Source organism: Copadichromis virginalis, linkage group LG10, assembly GCF_057382275.1.
Source record: "Copadichromis virginalis isolate Kocher_CV1m ecotype Utaka linkage group LG10, C_Virginalis_male_GT1.1, whole genome shotgun sequence".
NCBI classification, from domain to species: Eukaryota; Metazoa; Chordata; class Actinopteri; order Cichliformes; family Cichlidae; genus Copadichromis; species Copadichromis virginalis.
The window spans coordinates 24,359,376-24,377,832 of record NC_140627.1 but is presented as its reverse complement, the minus strand read 5'-3'; the positions used below and the strand labels follow the sequence as shown (position 1 = coordinate 24,377,832).

Sequence of the window (18,457 nt, the reverse complement as noted above, 5' to 3'; positions counted from 1 at the left end):
TTGTGTTTACATTTGCACACGAAAAAAAAATCAATCTGCATTAAAGTAAATCCTTGCATATCTGGAAGAGAAACTGAACACAGGGAGCATGCATGCAGCTCTCCTACTGCCTAATCCTAGCCATTAGCTAAGGTAGGAAACATGCTGTGTGTGTTCTGGTGAAGCTTGAAATTCTCATGTATTGTATTTATTTATTCTCTGTCCCATCAGCTGCATGCACATTAGATTAACAGGAAGTGACATGACAACCATCTTTGATATTACATGATCATTTATCAGTGATGCTCTTAATTAGGTAGATGATTAGCTTTAAAAAGTAAATGTAAAGACCGCTCAATTAACTAAATAAATAACCATGTGTTCTGGAATTTTTTCTACATGTTGCTACATGAATTTGTTAAATCTGAATTCTAAGAAGGTTTTTTGACTGACTCTGGATCTTGGGGATGTAACCTTTTTTGAAAATGGTACAGTGGACAAAAAAAAAGACTTGGTGGAAGATTGGCAGTAACACTGTACCATAAACCTATTAAAGAACATCTCAGAGAGCATGGAGAAAGTTTATTTTTCACAGCACAGCTGACCTAAATAGATGTTAATAAACGTAGCATTTGTAAAGATTATAAGCAAGGTGGTAAACTTTGGAGAGGGAGATTACTTATATTGCAGTAAGCAATAAGCTAAAAAATAACGTGGCATTAGTTGCCACTGTTTACGTCACATTGTCATAAATGGTAAATGGCCTGTATTTGTATAGCGCTCTACTTAGTCCTTATGGACCCCAAAGCACTTTACACTACATTCATAAAATACTACAAATGGAAATGTTTGAAAGCCAAAAACTGGCTTGGCTGAAGACTTTTTCTTTCTTTTCTTTTTTTTTTTTAGAGAGGGTTAGAAAAATTGTGATTCCCAGATGATCAACTTATGATCTTTTGGCCACATTACCCACCCATAACTCACACTATTAAATGCCACCTCCAGCCACCCCAGCTTTTCTTTTCTTTTTCTTCTTTTTTCTTTTTAAACTTCAATATTGATCTTCGATGCCAGCGCAGAAGCTTGCAGTAATTGAGTCTTATCTTGATGGCTGTAAGTTTAATGAGGATGGTTGTGGCCACAGACTCCCATGGGTTGGTGAAAGGGATGGATAAAAGGGATGCAAGCATGGAGGGAGGGAAGGGGTGAGTAATAGAACATAAGGTTCCCTGTAAGAAGCTGGCCAAACAAATGACTAACTCACACGATCAAAACACGGCGTAAAATCACACAAAGTATGATAATAACTCTGCTGTTATGTTATCTCTCAGTCAGCACACTGGGTTATTATCAAACAAGTGAGAGCACAAGAAAGACAGACAATTACACAGATAAGAAAATCACTTGCTTCCAGTACTGATAATTATGGGCTTTTCAGACATGCATCCCTTTAATCTGACAGAATCTGAACATTGTGATCTCTTGACTGAACTCATGGCCAATATTACAGTCTTACTTGTAATATCTACATATAACTTTCATCATAGCATATGTCCCAATTGCATAAAGGTGAATGAATGGAGAATCATTCACGCGATTATGATTGCCAGCTTAATTAAATACATTTTTGGAGAATGCACCAAACAGAAATAACATGTAATGAAAGGAAAATTAATGCATAACTTTATAGAACAATAAAAATGTGACAGAAGCACGAATGTTATACCCTTGCCTGATTTTTAAGCGTTGTTTACAATGGTAAAGTCGATACCAGCAATAATAAGGAAAGATTTGTATTCATTCTCCTTGGATGCTTAAAGTCTCACTGAAACAAATTCCATCTATATTCTAAAAAGCTCGCTAAATACCGAGGGGTTCAGTGGTTCAAAAGAAGGTCAACATCTGTTTTCATTTAGTTTATGCATAAAAATCAATTGCTCATGAGGAAAATGAATTTAATGAGTTCTGATAACAAGTGCAATCCATTTTCCCTTGATACTTCACAAATTGGCCACAAAAATGGCAAATGCTCAGTGACTTTCAGAACATTTTTTAGCTCTGTGCATTTCAATGTAAATGCAGCAACTTAGGCAAAACACGGTCAGCTCATTAGAGATCCCCTGCTTGTTTGCAATCATCAAATGCTTGCTGAGGTAACGTGACTGAACACAAACAGGAAGTCTGTGTAGCTGACTGACAGGTGTTCAGACTGTCAACCTGCCTCTTGAGCCATCTACCTAAATCTCCATTACTGCACTGCTAAACTGAGAACACTGAGCCAGTACACATAATGAGGGGAAGTGAAGCAGCGACGCATGAAAATGCTCAAAATATCGAATACTTCTAAGAGTCAGCCATCTCTTCTGTGCTTCCCATGGACAGCCACCAAGGGGCTCAGTGTCATTTGGAGGTGAGAGCAGCATGAGCCCACCACTGAAAATATTACTTTTATTCAATGGCTGTGATATGATTGACAGCCTCGAATTGCTTTGCCCACGACCTTGGAGAACTGGTGCTCAGACTGAAGTTAGCACTTTGTGTGCATTTGAAACTGTGGACTTTGCAGTCAAGCCTCATACTGATGGAGGTAATCGCCTCTGCTTCATGTTTTAAACTCAACAGCGTATATTCAGATACAATAAATGTAACAACAGTGAGTGCTGGCATTTCTCATGATGTTCTAATGACTAGGTGAGAGACACAGCGTGATGCTGGCACCATATAGACTATTTAAACTGATTTAATTCTATCTGCTGTTAATTATTTGGCATGTACACTTATGCTGACTCATTAACTCATATCATTTTATCAAATGTCTCCCCTTTTCTCTCTATGCTGTTCCTCACCATCTCAACCAGTAACAACAGAGGCCAAATAGGCTGGTGAGACTCATCCTGTTAAAATAGATTTTTTTTTTTTCCATCAATTGCTTGCAGTGGTCTCTTTAAAATTCTGGGAGTTTACTTTATAATATAAAGCACTTTGAGATGGCCTTGTTGTGAACTAATGCTATATATACTCTCTGATCATTTTATTAGATACACCTTACTAGAACCAGCTGGGACTCCCTTTGACTTAATTCTTCATGGCACAGATTCAACAAAGGTGCTGGAAACATTCCTCAGAGATGTCGGTCCACATCAACATGACAGCATCACACAGTTGCTGCACATTGTTAGCTACACATCCATGATGGGAATTTGCCATTCCAACACTTACCAGTCTCAAATTGGATTGAGATCTTGAGACTGTAGAGGCCATTTGACTGCAGTGAACTTATTATCATGTTCAAATAATCCATCTGAGATTATCTGAGCTTTGTGATGTAACACATTGTCCTTCTGGAAGGAGAGATCAGAAGATGGGTAGACTGTGTACAGACTGAGGCCCCAAGTGTGCCATGAAAATATTCCCCATACCATGATGCCACCACTAGGGCTGGGAATCGTCACTGATTTCTAGAATCGATTCGATTCCGATTCACAAGGTCCCGAATCGATTCGATCCACGATTCGATTCAATTCGATTCGATTTTGAATCAGTCCGAAATATTATTATATGAACCATAATATATATAAAATTATGATAATTCACCTTGTATATGTACTGTCAAAAGAACCCTCTAAGCCTTGTGAATGAATTACATAAATTTCAAAATTAAGAACAGATACTAAAGCAGTTAAATAATGTAATTTTTAATTAACATTAGTATATATATTTTTTCATACATACATTTCAAGTGGATCAGGGATCCAGTGCAAATAGAACACATCTTTTGTAAACATCAGTAAAACCTCAGAGAAATAGTTTTGCTGTTAGTGTCTCACACAGCTTTTCTGAAATCCACTATTGTGTTTTGGAGACACACAGTATAACACAGCATGTACAAGTGAACTGACAGAAACTGACCGATCAGAAAATGAAAAACTGCCTTTTAAAATACTTCAAAAAATGAAAACATATTGAACAGTATTGTAAAACCTCTGTGAAACTAATGCAATTTAGCCTTATTTATAACTACCCTCTCACTTCTTTGAGACTGTAAGGTTTTTCTGCAAGAAGAGAAGCTGGTCTACATGTTGTGGAGTCAGGCAGCTCCTTTGTGCAGTAACAATGTCACCAGCAGTTGAAAACACTCGTTCAGAAGGAACACTGGTCCCAGGTATGGAAAGATACTGCTTTGCTTGTAGAGCCAAGAGAGGATACTCCCTTTCATGGTCCCTCCACCAGATCAAAGGATCCTCAGAAAGTGCAACAGGCTCAACGTCCCTGTATCGATTCACTTCTTCCTTTGCCTTCTGAGTTGGTGTTTTCTGTGGTGCTGTGGTTTTTGTTGAGTAGGCTGGCCCAAGGAGAAAAATTAATGCAGAGTCCTTTGACCTCTTAATTGGAGGGGCATAATCCACTTCATCAACACCACCAAGAGAGATGTCAGGGACAGTTTCCTCAGATGTGTCACCATCAGACTGTCGCTGTAGAAAAATGAAAACTTAATTAATAAAGAAATTACTATTTATATTCTAACTCGAGTAGTGCAAAAAAACCAAGAATTTTTTGTTTTTGTTTCTGTAACTCACAATAGCTGTGTCCACGTTCTCCAAACCTGCTGCTTCCAACACCAACTGAGAGAATGTGTTGTTACAGGTCTCTTTGGACAAGAATGGCAGGGCCTTAAAGCGAGGATCTAATGCTGATGCAATGTAGAGCTTGTCCTTTAGGGCCACATATCTTGAAAAGAGATTTTGCACATTTAACTCAGTTTATTATGTTGGATATACATGTGCATGGTTACATACACTCATGCAAGATCAGAAACATTAATATACGACTTTGTTTCCATAATTTATATATAAACATCTATAGATAGATATAAAATCAAAAGGCCTATTACTAGACAAGAGGGCTTAACTAACATTTTTATAATATATAGATTTTTTCACTATAATAAGAATTTTCATGTAATACATGCATCCATACAGTTACACTCATTCATGGCATATACACACAATTCATAAACATACCTTGACTTCAAGTTGTCGTATACAGCAGTCTTGAGGTCTTTAATCAGTGAGGAGTCATGAGAGACAGTGATCATCTTCTCCAGCAGCTGTGCATGCAGAGGTGCAATGATGGAAAGGGTCGGGGACTTTTCTTCAGACATAACCAGTGTGGCTGCTTTCAGCGGCTTCAAAGCTTTCACTATATCTTCTCCATCAGTTATGTCAGCCTCTGTAAGACTACAGAGATTACTGTCACTTCTCCTCACTTCAGGTGAGAGTAGAGCTGCAGAGATTGCTGGTTGTTGCTCTAGGAAGCGTTCCAGCATCTCCAATGTGCTGTTCCATCTGGTCACCCCATCAGTCACCAGCTTATGGGCAGGTAGATTCAGTATCTTTTGCTTCTCTTTAAGCTTGCGACTTGCAACAGTGCTGCGATGAAAAAAGGATGCTATGCGTCTCACTCGGCCAAGCAGCTGAGCAACAGCTGGAACTTTCAGTCCTGCTTGTGAAGCTAAATTGAGTGTGTGGGCAAAACAACCAATGTGCAACCAGCCCGTTATTTCTACAGCTCGCACCATATTTGCAGCATTGTCAGTTACGATGACTGGATTTTTGTTTGTAAGCTCCCATTCTTCGATTGCTTTGAACATAATTTCAGATAAATTAGCTGCTGTGTGGCTTGCTTCGGTGGTTCTTGTCTGTAAGACATGAGACACGAGTCTCCACTCCTGGTCGATATGGTGTGAGGTGATAGTCAGGTAGTTATCTGTTGCTCTGGATGTCCAGCTGTCACAGGTTATAGCGACTCTCTCTGCTGACTTGAGTGAGGCTGTAACATCGTGTTTCACTTTTTCATACATGTTTGGGATTACCACTTCACTCAAATGTTTGCGTGATGGTAAAACATAGCGTGGTTCTAGCGTATTAATGAGGTTTTGGAAGCCATCATTTTCAACAACGCTGTACGGACGTATATCTTTACATATGAAAGTTGCCACAGACTGGGTTATTTTTTGGGCACGTGGAGAAGTGGATGCCAACTTCATTGCAAATGCCTTTTCGAGTGAGCGTTGCTTGGTGTCGGCCGTTTTTGCTAGCGGGATATCTGGATGATGCCTCGTTAAATGATTTCTGAGATTTGTGGTATTTCCACAGTGCTTTACCTCCATTTTGCACATCTTACATACGGCTTTGCTTTTGTCCGGCTCTTCACTGTCTTCACAGTTCTTAAATCCAAAGTGTTGCCAGACATCTGCCTTTAGGCTCGGTGGCACATTCCCGGGAGTAGCCATGATGGTTCATGCGTCCAGGTCACTTAACTCTCGCGTGACTTCCTCATGTTAACCGCTTGCAAGTTTCATACGCGGCAAACTACATATGTATAAAAAAAAATCGATTTCCGGATTTAATGAATCGATATCGTTTTATTCCAGTTAGAATCGATTTTAATCGATGAATCGATTTTTTAAACCCACCCCTAGCCACCACCACAAACCATGAACTGTTGATACAAGGTAGGATGGATCCATGCTTTCATGTTGTTTACACCATATCCTAACCCTAATATCCAAATGTCACAGAAGAACTTGAGATTCATCAGAGCAGTTGACATTTTTCCTGTGCAAACCATAGCCTCAGTCTCCTGTCCTTAGCTGACACGAGTGGCACCTAATGTGTTCTGTAGCTCATCTGCTTTGATGTTCAATGTGGTTGAATGTGTATATTCAGAGAAACTCTTCTAATACCTTAGTTGTATTTTCAGACCATTCCCTGTAAACCCTGGAGATGGTTGTGCAGGAAAATCCCAGTAGATCATCAGTTTCTGAAATACTCCGACCTACCTGTTGGTAGCAACAACCTTTCCTCCCCACTCTGATGCTTGTTTTGAACATTAGCAGCTCATCTTGATTACATGTCTACATGAATAAATAAACTGAGTTGGCCATTTAATTGGTGGATTATCTGGATGGATTGTGGATCATTTTAATAACGAGCGGATAAACGTGCACTGAAAAAAAGGGACTGGCCATCTCTTGGATTTATGTAAGCATCTTGCATGTATTTAACACAATTGCCTCATGTTTTAAAGTTAAATGTAACTATATAGTGTAAAAACTACATGATATGCAGAAAGGGTGTATTAAATTGTTCATATCATGTTCAGGTGAAGTAAGTCAATAAGATAGCAACGTTAAATCTCGTGAAACCACGCGTGATTTCATCTCGCGGGCTTTGGATCGTGGTTTAAAAAAGGCATCCATCTCAGTCAAGTCGAGCAGCCAACTCTACGTTTTTGGTATGTCTTGATTTTTTGAATTAATATTTACCATATTTCAGACAAATGTAGTTAAACGTCTAGAGTGTCGCCATGTAACATGCTAAAAAAGAGCCGTTAGCTTATTTGCTGTTTTATCTGTTGTCAAAGAATTGGCGCTTTTTCATTTGAATTTGTCTTTGGCACAAGAGCCGTAATATCACATTAAACCTAATTACGAGGCACTCATAACATAATTTGGTTTTCTGTGTGAATAGATTTGCCAACTGACTCTTCAGTTACATTGTGTATTTACTGCACCGTGGTGTTAGTGAGATTTTGGACATTGAACAGCTTTAGCTAATATCATCAGCGGCATTATGCTAGCTTACATCCCTACCCCTCCTGCCCTCACCTGCTGTCCTTTTGTTTTTGTTTTTGTTGATGCACATTGAGAGACCACATCTATTCTGCATTTCACCAGGAGTCAGCTGATGGATTGTGGGTTCAAGGTGTTATGGTAAGAAAGTATATTCTATTTTCGTTTCTGTAACTTAATTATAATGGGTTTTTTATAATTATTAGGTGCATGCATACTCACCCTATTAATACAACTGAGAAATCCAAAATCTGCCATAGGTTTAACTTATACCTGTATGTATTGCCAGAAAGGTGATTACTGGACTCGCATTAATGCACACTTGAACTGAAATGAGGTTGTAACTTGTGGGTTGTTGGGTTGCAAATCAGAAACAAACATCTTTGGATTTTTTTTAATCCCATAAGATCTGGAAACACAGTTTTTATTCAACAAAACATTACTGATTAACCAAGCACAGTGCCTGCTGTTATTTCAAAATAATTTTATGTCATTTCAGATAAAATGCAGCATTCCAGTGCATCCCAACCATGCCTTTACAGTCAAGGTTTCTGACGGAGCTGAGTTTCTCTCTGACAGTCTGCTGAAAGTGTTTGCAAAGTGATCGGGGGAACAGGGCACAAAGCTAAAGGATGTAGCTGCCATTATGACAGTAAGAACTTTAAAATTCTTTAACTACAAAGTGTATATGTATTGCATTAGGTCAGTAAAATTTTTATGCTACATCCATTGAAACAGTCAACTATTACCTGTGAGTAATGATTCCACTAAAAGGATGCCATAATTTTCGTCATGCATTTACTGGCCCACTGAGAAAAATTTATCTTTTTTTAAAAATAAATGTTCTGGAAACTATATATCCATAAAGTTGATGTCAAACAGGAACTTTTGATATTGCTTTGTAGATGCTGGTGTTGCATGTTGACTGGTTTAAAAAGTCAAGAGTTTTTGTCTGGGATCATTTTCTTCTGTGCTACTGAAAAGTTCACAAATCTCTGTTTTCTTTGTTATAATAGTCAAGGATGACATTAATGCTCGGAGTCCCTCATCAAAGTGCTCCGCATCTGTGTCAAAGACAATTGCAACATCTTGGTGCAGGAGTTCATGGTGAGTGTTTTATGAGTAGATTGTGGATTTGCAACCTTTAAAAATGCATTTAGTTATCCACTTGATCCTCATTGGACTGGTTAGGACCAGTAGTCCTCTTTAATAATTTGAAGTTCACATGAGGCCTGGTAGTGAACTCGGCCGCCGGCCCTTGAGGCCCCACCCCCACCCCTGTATTAGGGGTCACATCAGTGTGAAAAAACTTTAAATTTGTCATTCTAGTGAACAAAGAAAAATCCCACCAGTATTTACATTAGCTTTTGTTTGAAAAAAAAAAAAAAAAAAAGACCAACTGACCAACAGCTAACCAAATTGTGGGGCTGAAAGTCTAAATTCTAACATCTTCTGAGTGACATAGCCTGGATTTCTGATGGGCCGGTGTCTTTCTAACAAAAACTAATGTAAAGCATTTGAAATTATTATGTTTTTCACCCTCTCTTAGAAACTCTGTTAGACCATGAATGGCAGCATGGCAGGCCACTCTTTGGCTATAGCTATTTACTATGTTGCTTGCATTGGTTTAAATTACTCTAACATTAGAACTGGTAGATTCAAAAGAGATGAGTTTAAAAAGGAATCTTAAAGAAATGTTTTGTGTTTAACCAGGACTTGACTGAGGCCACTGCACAGATTGAGAAAACCACAATGAACATCTGTCTCCAGAGATGCGGCAGGCAATGACTTTTCTGATGTTGTTCTTCAAGATCTGGATAACGTGACCTTTGCAGTAGCCATGCTGTTTGGACCTTTTTTATTCCTTCAACATGAGTTACCCATCACAACTCTGCTACACTTTTGAGGTGATTCAATGGGTGGTAATGGAGTTGGATGCAACTCAGCTCTCAAGAAAAGCTCACAACTAAGACAAAACTGCTCCTGCAACGAAGCTCACTGTTATGCATGTGAGGTGACCAGCTCTAGGTGAGAGGACATTTAAATCTCACACTTGTTCTGCTGCATTTTTGAAGCTCAATTCCAGGAACGGATCGCAGGGTTCATTTTTATATACTCTGCAACTGCCATGAGGACGAGCTGTTTTTTGTTGTTGTTTGTTTTTCCTTTTGCTCTGTACAAGTTCTCTGTCTGTTTGGCAGCATTTTTAAATTTCTCTTTGTATTTTTTCTTTCTTTTACTAGTGAAGAGATGTAGCGTGAACAGTTATACAGTCTAAATATCCCATATGGGTCGTGTGAAATGGTATTTTCAGTTTCATTCAGTTGAAGTAAAGAACGTTGAATATTTCTAAGTGTGCTGTTTTGAACCAAGATGTCACAGTATGATCAGTGCTGTAATTTTTGACAGTCACTGTATCAATGTTATTTTTGCGTCTCTTGAATAAAGTTTTTGACCTGCAAGTGCTAATTTCTTTAGTTATTGGGGTAAAATGGGTAGTGTTAATAGGAAGGTGTTTGCCAATTCAGTAACCTAATTTAATGTTAATGGAAACTAACATTACCTCAAATTGTTTAGTTATAATTGTTGTTTAACTGAATCTTGATGTCAGAGGCCTTAAATAGAATGTTTTGTATTGTTCTTTCCCAACATTTTTCAAAAGAAACAGTCCAATTTCTTTGCTGCGATTGATTCCAGAGAACACGGAAGAACTGACATTATTTAACTGTTGATTTATATAGATTCAGTAGAGGAGTAATGTCAGTTTAATTCTTTACCTACTGCAGTGAAATTAGACATGTTGTTTTGAAAGGTTACTGGTGGATGCCAGCAACCATCTTGGAAGAGAACAATACAATCTGTTATAAGGCCTCCATTTGAAAATTGTGTATTTGATACTAGAATATAATAGCAAAATGTAATTTGAAGATAACATGTAGTATTTAAGTGACCAAGTAGTATTGGGTAAAAGTTATTGAATCGTGTTGGGATAACGTGAGAAAATTGTGAAGGATTAAAATATTCCAAGAGCTCAAATTACTTCATCAAAACATGTTTAAGTCACATTTTGTCAACACAAATTGCACAGGTTTATTGAACATGAATAAATTGTGTTAATTTAACTCAATGGTTTAAGTTGCTGCCAAAGCAAAACATCTGTGTGCAACAAATGTCCACCATTGAATTAAGTAAATCCAACAACATATTTTTTTCAGTGTGTGTCTTACAAAGCTGCAGCTGAGTGTGAATACAATTTAACAAGTTGTGCTAGCATTGTGCATAAAGTATTATGTTGTATGCTAAGGATTCTGACATTGTGTCTAGTCCACACCCTTCAGCTTACTAAATATTTTGAAATAGACGTTCATTCTGTGTCTTAAAGTTCATGTTATAATTTTACACAGCAGGGATGGTGAAACAGCTAATACAGTTCAGATTACTTTTGTAAAATGACAAGACAAAACACCAAAAGTGGCAGATTAATTATCTGCCCAACTAATAGTTTCAGCTGAAAGTGGAAAATGAGAAGCAAAAACTGTCATTTAGAGATCAAAATAAAAACAGCTTCTGAAAAGCTATATTTTTGTGATAAGCAACAGTTTGAAAAAGCTGTTTTGTTTGTTTTGTGATAAACATGTGATCTATGGACAACTTCAAAGAAGGACACTTTGAAAGTACTTTGTAAAAGTAAAGCTGTTTAAGACATCACTGTTTTAGGTTACAGGAGTAACCCCAAGTGTCAGTCAGCATGAAGAACATTTTGTCTTTCCAGTTTCTCCTACAAAAGATTGTGAAGCCATCTGTAACATGATTTTATTGTCACAAGCTGGTAGAAAATCATCTGTCACAGATACGAGAGCCTGAAGCAAAAGAGCTCTCCCCTCTGTGTTCTGAGCCCCGCCTACAAAACACACACAGGTGCTAAAATGAATCAATGCTGAGCCCCAGCTTTACATGTGAATCAAGCTCTGCCCTTTCCAGGTGATGTCACTCTGCTTAATTCATGCCAGATTTTCTAAAGCCCCAAAACACAGCCCGAATAAGAGCAGGAGTCTAAAAATACTGAACCATGACTCCAAAGCTGAGATCCATACCAAACTGGGACTTTTGTGTTGTACCACTACTATGTATTTCATTATAAACTCACAACTGCAAAAGAATATAAGTCTTGATATCCGTGCTTGACTCTCTGTGTTAATGTGTATTCGGTTTCTTTTGACATTGCTTTCTTTCCTCTTCACCCTCATTTACCCTTCTCCCCTTTCTTCCTCTCTCCTTCTGATGCCACATGCAGACAAAACAAACACTTCAAGACGTGTGTGTGTGTGTGTGTGTGTGTGTGTGTGTGTGTGTGTGTGTGTGTGTGTGTGTGTGTGTGTGTGTGTGTGTTGCGAAAACATCTATCCTCATGAGAAAATGTCCCAAAGGTCTTAGCCAAGTGAATGTGGGCTGATGAGGTGAAAGTAATCTAAAGGGTGCTCATAGCTGCAGAGGTGGCATGAAACCCAAACACAGACACACACACACACAAACGCAGTCTCTCTCTCTGATGGGAAATCGTATCATCTCACACCCATTGAGGCATATGGGCCTTTCCAGAGACCAGCGTTGCTCCAAAGGGAGTGAAACTATCAAATGAGTTGAACCTCCACTGAGAGAAGGAGGTCGCTGCCTTTCTTTTCTTTCTTTTTTTTTTGCAATCTTCCATCCATTTCTCTCAGGGGTCAGTAATTGAGCGTCAGAAAGTGAAGAAATTGCCACAAGTATTAACAGTCACAAAAAAGCTTCATTTTTTTTTCAGTTATATATGAACTGGGGAAAAAGCCAACTGGGAACAGATGAGCAGGCCAGAAGGTGGTTTTATGTCTTTCCATGTTTGTACAAAACAATTGTTGTTTTTGTGTGTGTGTGTGTGTGTGTGTGTGTGTGGGGGGGGGGGCTGGCAGCCATTTCCCTTGTCATATGGTTGTGTTGGTAAAGATGCTCTCGCTGGTCCCTGAGCTGGTTTCCAAATGTAGAGCAAAGCCTCTCCTGACACACAGCTGCTGCTTGGTGGCTAAGTGAAACTTGTTTTCAACTTCAAGGACAAGGTGACCCTGTGCCACTGATGCTAAAAGGAAAAAATTGAGAGCATCTGATCTTCTGGGGATATTACACAAGACAAACAGGCATCCTCCGATCAGCAGTGCAACAAAGAAAGGTGTTTGATGCAGTGTGAAGATATGGGAAAACCTGCAGTTGTTGATATTGTACATTGCAAGGTGACCACATTGTGCACAACGAGAAGTAGAACATTATGCAGAGTTTTTAAATGCATTTTAAATGCATTGTTAAAATGCATTAATCTATACTCCAGCCAACACCGAGCTGGCTGCTTTGTTAGCCTTCCCCGTATATAGAGAGAATAACCCGACGGACCAGTTGCAGGAACCAAAACATGCTAGGTAAGAGTGTTTTAATCTCATGATTCATATAATAGTGATGACGGATTTTTAGGCTAATAGTTAGGCTAACACACTTACCTCTCATCTTTTCTTTCCTCACAAAACTGATAGATCCTCCACTTCTTTTAGATGTGCTTTTGCAGCAATTTTCTTATAGCTGGTGTTTTCTTAAGCTGCAGCCTGTTTGGCCTCTCAGGGCCACCGTAGCATTTCCTAGTTGTGCAATTCTTACTAAAATGATCCCAACTGGTGTGAAAGATTAAGGTTTTCCATTTTTCCCCATTCTCTACCTCTCAACCATGTTTCATGAAATTCCTCTCAGTAGTTTCTGTGTAATCTGGCCTTCATGCTTGGCTAGACTTGACTTAATGCAAGTCATTTTGGAAATAGAAACAACACAACACCACAACTACTAGAATCTCTCTTTGTTCTGGCTCAAACCAAGTATAGGGGACAGAGGTGGGTGGATCAATCCAAATATCGATAGTATTGACACCAACACTGGTACTGGTATGAGATCGATATTAGCACAATCTGATCAACACATTGTTTCTATCCTCTGAGTTCAGAATGTAGCCCACTGAACTGTGTAAAAAAAAAAAAAATCATAAATTAGAGCCACATTAACCTTCCAGCTCTCTGAAAACAGTTTAAAAACACATGTAAAGCTGAAAGGTGTGTTTAGTTGTGTTAACTAATTGTTGTAGAAAGTTAAAATTAAAAAAATAAAAAAATCTGTGACTTAGTGGTCCTTAAAACTTTTGGAGAATTTGCAGATTGATGATGATTCATCTCCCCGCGTTTCCTTGGTATCAGATTGATTCCAAAATTTGCATGATTGCACACCACTAATAGGTGAACTCAGAGGTTTTGCAGCTTTTTGTGGTTCACAGACAGTAGTGACTGATGGTGCATTCTGCCAGGCCTGCTGACCAATCGCAGCAGACTGGGCATTACAGGAGGAAGGGTTTAGAAAGACCAGAGTATTCAAACTTAATAAAATCATCCGCTATTAAATCAGCATAAAAGGGGAACCTTAACACTGAGATAATCGTTCTACAGGAAGTAGTAGTCATACAAATTTGTACTCTAAGAGAGAACTTGAACATTGTGATCACAGTGTCAACAATTTATTATCTCTAAATCTAAGATAAAAGTTGGAAAGTAGATTTATTATGTATTTTGAATCTAGGAAAGAGATGTATTAAGATTCACCATTTTCACTTATCCATTTTTAGAAGAACGATTTCATTTTGCTTTATCCATCCCTGGGTTTGCTGATATATTCATAGAAAACAATAAGTGTTCTTTCGAATGCATACAATCTGAATCTTGGCAATTTCTTTCCTCTGGCTTTGCTGCATCTACAGAAATGTAATCTTTGTGTCTGTATTAAAATTCATGAGGAAAGATAAGAGGAGACTTTCATTGGCGTGGGATTTCAAAGCTGGTTGTTCCAGGCAAAGGCAAAACATTTCCTGTACCACTCTCTAGGATCACATTTGAGGTCAGAAAAGTGGGGTCAGTAAGATTAGGGATCCTAGCACATGATTCACTGGATTTCATGTTGCTCTCCACTTTTACATTTGAACTTTCGTAACATGTTGCACCATTAACATTAACCATTCGTGATCATTTTTCCCAGAGAGTTTTCTCAAAGCACAAAATGGCTCACAGCAAAAGGATAACCAAGTTTTCTCGTGGATCATTTTGAAACCTGCTATCAGGTTTTAGTATGGATTGTGATTGATTCTTGTGCGCATTACCTTCTTCTTTATAAAGGTCTTAGTGCTTTGGAAACCTTAAAGCATTAGGCCCAGCGGAGCCTTCCAAAAGCATCATCTGGTCATCTTTGCTTCGCCATCTTCTGTTGTGCCTCTGTGGAAGCCTCAAGGACAGTCTGACTTATCTGGAGGGGAGAATAGATGTAGAAACTCTGCAAGGGTAAACAGCAGAATGAAAATGGTCTTACCTGCTGTAAGTTGTGCACTCTCACGTCCACTTAATATCCAGTATTTATTTATTGATTTATAGATTGATAGATATTCTTATTTTTTTATTTATTTTTACATCTGTATAGCCTGAAAGGTTATTTCTGCAAGAGGAAATGTGGTCTGACAAATTTTCCTTAATATGGATTTTGACTAAAGGGAAAAAGAAAAAGACTGGTTTAAATATTACCACAGGAATTCACAATACCACTTTAATTTTCATCATTACTATTATGCACAATATGGCCAGAATGTTGTGTTTATGTATGTGTTTATTTCTCTGGGTAATGCAGAATCTTGACAGATCACATTTTCTTCCACTGCAGCTGAGCCAGCTCGAGTTTTGCTGCTGTGCGATGCTACGCTGACACTGCACAGGAAGCTAAAGATCACTGTGGCCTTACTGCTCCAAAGTCATGTTCAGCCAGTCCTGTTATGATTTGTACACATTGCAGAGAAAACAAGCGCAGATAGCTGAGCACACATTTTTAATGGAGAGAAATTGCAGTGTTAATTAGATACAAATACCGAACCCTAGGTGAAAAATAAAGCCATTAGAGTTGGGCAGCAGGACACTTGTTAAACAGTTAATTGTGAAGAGCAGTTTTCTACTGCAGAATATTTTTTATAAGCTTTTCTGGCATTTCCATCAGCTCTATTGGAAAGGAACATGCACGTCCATGACAGACTTGTTGCCACATGCTCATTACCGAACAGCTGCACTTATTATCCACATTAAATTATGTATACAATGTAACAAGCATAATTGCATAAAAAAAATTTAACCAAATAAAACTGGAAATATAGTTTTGGGGGGGTTCATAGTAATAAAGGGCAGTTTTGCCTTCTACTCTGACTATATGGATTTTCCATTGTGCAAGAAAAGAATGGCCACAGTTTGACACTTCTCCTTATCTCAATGAAAAACTAATCAGTTGCAGGTGCCTGCACTCTTTGTCAACAGTGTACACTTGTGCCATTGGCGCACCTACTGCTAATTAATAGAGAAGACAGACGTGAAGTGCCATGGTCCTCTCTGTTTTAAGTGTATCTCATGCTGTCACTAGAAATTTGTTTTGTAGCGGGGCTAGACTCTGATTGCATGTTTCCTGACAAGGCTTCAGGTGCCTGGTTTCTAAGCACCAGCTGGTCACTTATTAGCTCTGGCATGCATTGGAAGTGCTATTGATGCACAGTTAATGGAGAAAAACATCCCCAACTCCTGAGCCCATTTTCTCAGTCAATAGCCAGACCTGGCAGAGAGTTTCAACTACAGGTTACATCAGTTAAGCCTTGAAACTGATGTGGAAAATATTGGAATCTGGAATATCTGAAATAAAAAATGTAGTGAGTTATGAAACAGATATATGGGGGTAGCTTATATCAACAAAATTGCCCATAAAAGTTCCAGTTATACATGTGAATATGAATATATAGTTTTATTCAGAAGGGATGCTGGAAGAAAAACTATCACTCAACCGGCTGATGGTTTCTGAGGCCTCCCAGCAATTTACAATCATCAGTAAACCCCTCATGTATGGCGACAAGCCTTTGGCGGTGACTAAAAGAACAATTTCACAGACAAGCAGCTAAGATGATATTTATCGATGGGGTAGCTGGTCTAACTATGAGACAGAGTGAGAGAGTTCATTAATTTGGGAAGCCCTAGATATCAAGCCACTGCTCTTGTATAATGAAAAGGAACCAGTTAAATTTGGGTAAACACCAGGGATTCTCCCCCTGCTGCCTCCCTCTGAAAGTATTCCAGGAGGGACAATTAGGAAGGAAAACTGAGGAAGAATGGAACTCTGTGGAGTAGGAGTGTTTGGGGATCACTCAGCAGGACTTGGAAGAAAAACATTTGGCTTACACACCACTGAATCCTAACCACAATATGCAACTACAGGCAAATAAGCAAGAAGCACAATAATCTAAACTAATGGATGGACTAATGGCTTTGTTTGTTGTTAGTATATACTGCAGTGTACATATGACAGAATTATACACTAAACTAAGATAATACAAAAAGGCCAAAATTTCATCTTTACAAAATATCATTCCACAAGATGTGCCTCAGGAAAAACTAAGGATAAAGTGTTGAACATAAAATTGATAAACTGGACACAAGTCAGATCAAAGAACAATGTCCCCTTCTGCTCGGAAAACAATCTATTTGCCAAATTTGAATTAAACATATTTCAGGAGGACTGAAGACTTGAACTAAGAAAAATGCATTCTTGCAGATCTTAAAATGTTTTTCAAGTATCAACAATATACAAATTTATATAAGTCTGCAAATAGGTTCCCCCTTTTTTGCTCTTCAAAGAGACACAGGGCTCAAAATATCAAGTAAACAAATGTAAGTCATGTGAGGATAATCATTTGTAGTGAGGGGGATAGGTCACGCCGCAGACAGACAAAAAAAAAAAAAAAAAAAATCAGACTGCTCCTTTAATTGCACTTAAAATACAATCTGATTTGTCTTGGTGTGTGGTAGATGGGCAGATAGGTTTCCATAGGGATGTGGAATAGGCAACCCCAAGAGTGTTTTTGAATTTTCCTCATACCTAAATTTCCCACAATTAAGTTGCTTCCATCTTGTACCTTTACCACTTTATTTTAGGTTTCCATTTCTCCTGCAATCAAACATAATTCCAGTTTGTAACAAGCTGCCTCTCTGGGGTTTTCACCTGTCATTTTGGCTTTTGATTAGAATGACCACTTATTTTATTAGCCAGGCGTATACTTATATTCAAGTTGAAGTTACTGAAGAAGCTTTCACATTTCACCTCTGTAAAGCTGACCTCCATCTTCCTCTGTAACACACACTAACAGCTCTGTGGCCTGCTGAGATGAAGGATGACTATGACAGTAGTGGTCTCGGGTGTTTCCTATGCTCTACTGTCGTTGAACAAAAATGCTGCAGAGATAAATAGCAGCGAAGAAAACCACAAATGCATGCATCTGTCAGACAACTGCAAGTTAGTTTTTGTGCATACCCAAGAAAGATGACAAAGGATTAAAGAAAAACACAGAATCACAATAAGGTTGAAGACCTCTGTCATTCTCCATCACTTTTTCACACAAGCTGTCCTTTATTCTCATTGTTAGTGAGCTAAATTCTCACACAAACCTCTGATGTAACAGAACATGTAAATATACTTTTCCTTGGGAAAAAATAGATCTTTCAAAAAAAGTTACATTATTACTGTTATTAATCTTTTTCCACCATGTCTATCTTCTTTGTTATGTTTTTCAAGCCTCTCCTAGTTAACCTCTCCCCCCCCCCATTACTCTCTCTTTCTTACAGTTAGACCCTCGTTTTCCTGCTGTCTTGTCTTCCTGAACTCCCCATCTCTCGCTCTCACCTCCCATTCTCTGTGTGATGACAGCAGTTTGCCAGTCGAACA

At 38.5% G+C, this 18,457-nt stretch overlaps 1 protein-coding gene and 2 long non-coding RNA genes across 3 annotated transcripts in view; 1 reads left to right on the top strand and 2 right to left on the bottom strand.

The window, feature by feature from the left end:
• LOC146700527 (uncharacterized) overlaps positions 1 to 18,457 on the bottom strand; it is an 80,114-nt gene that overhangs the window by 50,304 nt on the left and 11,353 nt on the right. The window lies entirely within an intron of this gene.
• Positions 3,577 to 6,440, bottom strand: LOC146700529 (E3 SUMO-protein ligase ZBED1-like). Its single transcript, XM_085470778.1, has 3 exons — positions 5,001 to 6,440; positions 4,557 to 4,707; positions 3,577 to 4,451 (listed from the first exon to the last, which is right to left on the bottom strand). The coding sequence occupies exons 1-3, from the start codon at positions 6,269 to 6,271 to the stop codon at positions 4,005 to 4,007; spliced, it is 1,869 nt and encodes a 622-aa protein (XP_085326904.1). The 5' UTR covers positions 6,272 to 6,440; the 3' UTR covers positions 3,577 to 4,004.
• Positions 6,988 to 10,077, top strand: LOC146700528 (uncharacterized). The gene is made up of 4 exons (XR_014922587.1): positions 6,988 to 7,753; positions 8,112 to 8,264; positions 8,629 to 8,719; positions 9,326 to 10,077. It is a non-coding gene; the product is annotated as an uncharacterized LOC146700528 (long non-coding RNA).

Coding starts and splice junctions, on each gene's coding strand:
- LOC146700529 (XM_085470778.1), bottom strand. CDS start 6,271: ATGGCTACTCCCGGGAATGTGCCACCGAGCCTAAAGGCAGATGTCTGG. Junction 4,708..5,000: donor TACGACAACTTGAAGTCAAG/GTATGTTTATGA, acceptor TCTCTTTTCAAG/ATATGTGGCCCTAAAGGACA. Junction 4,452..4,556: donor AGAACGTGGACACAGCTATT/GTGAGTTACAGA, acceptor ATTTTTCTACAG/CGACAGTCTGATGGTGACAC.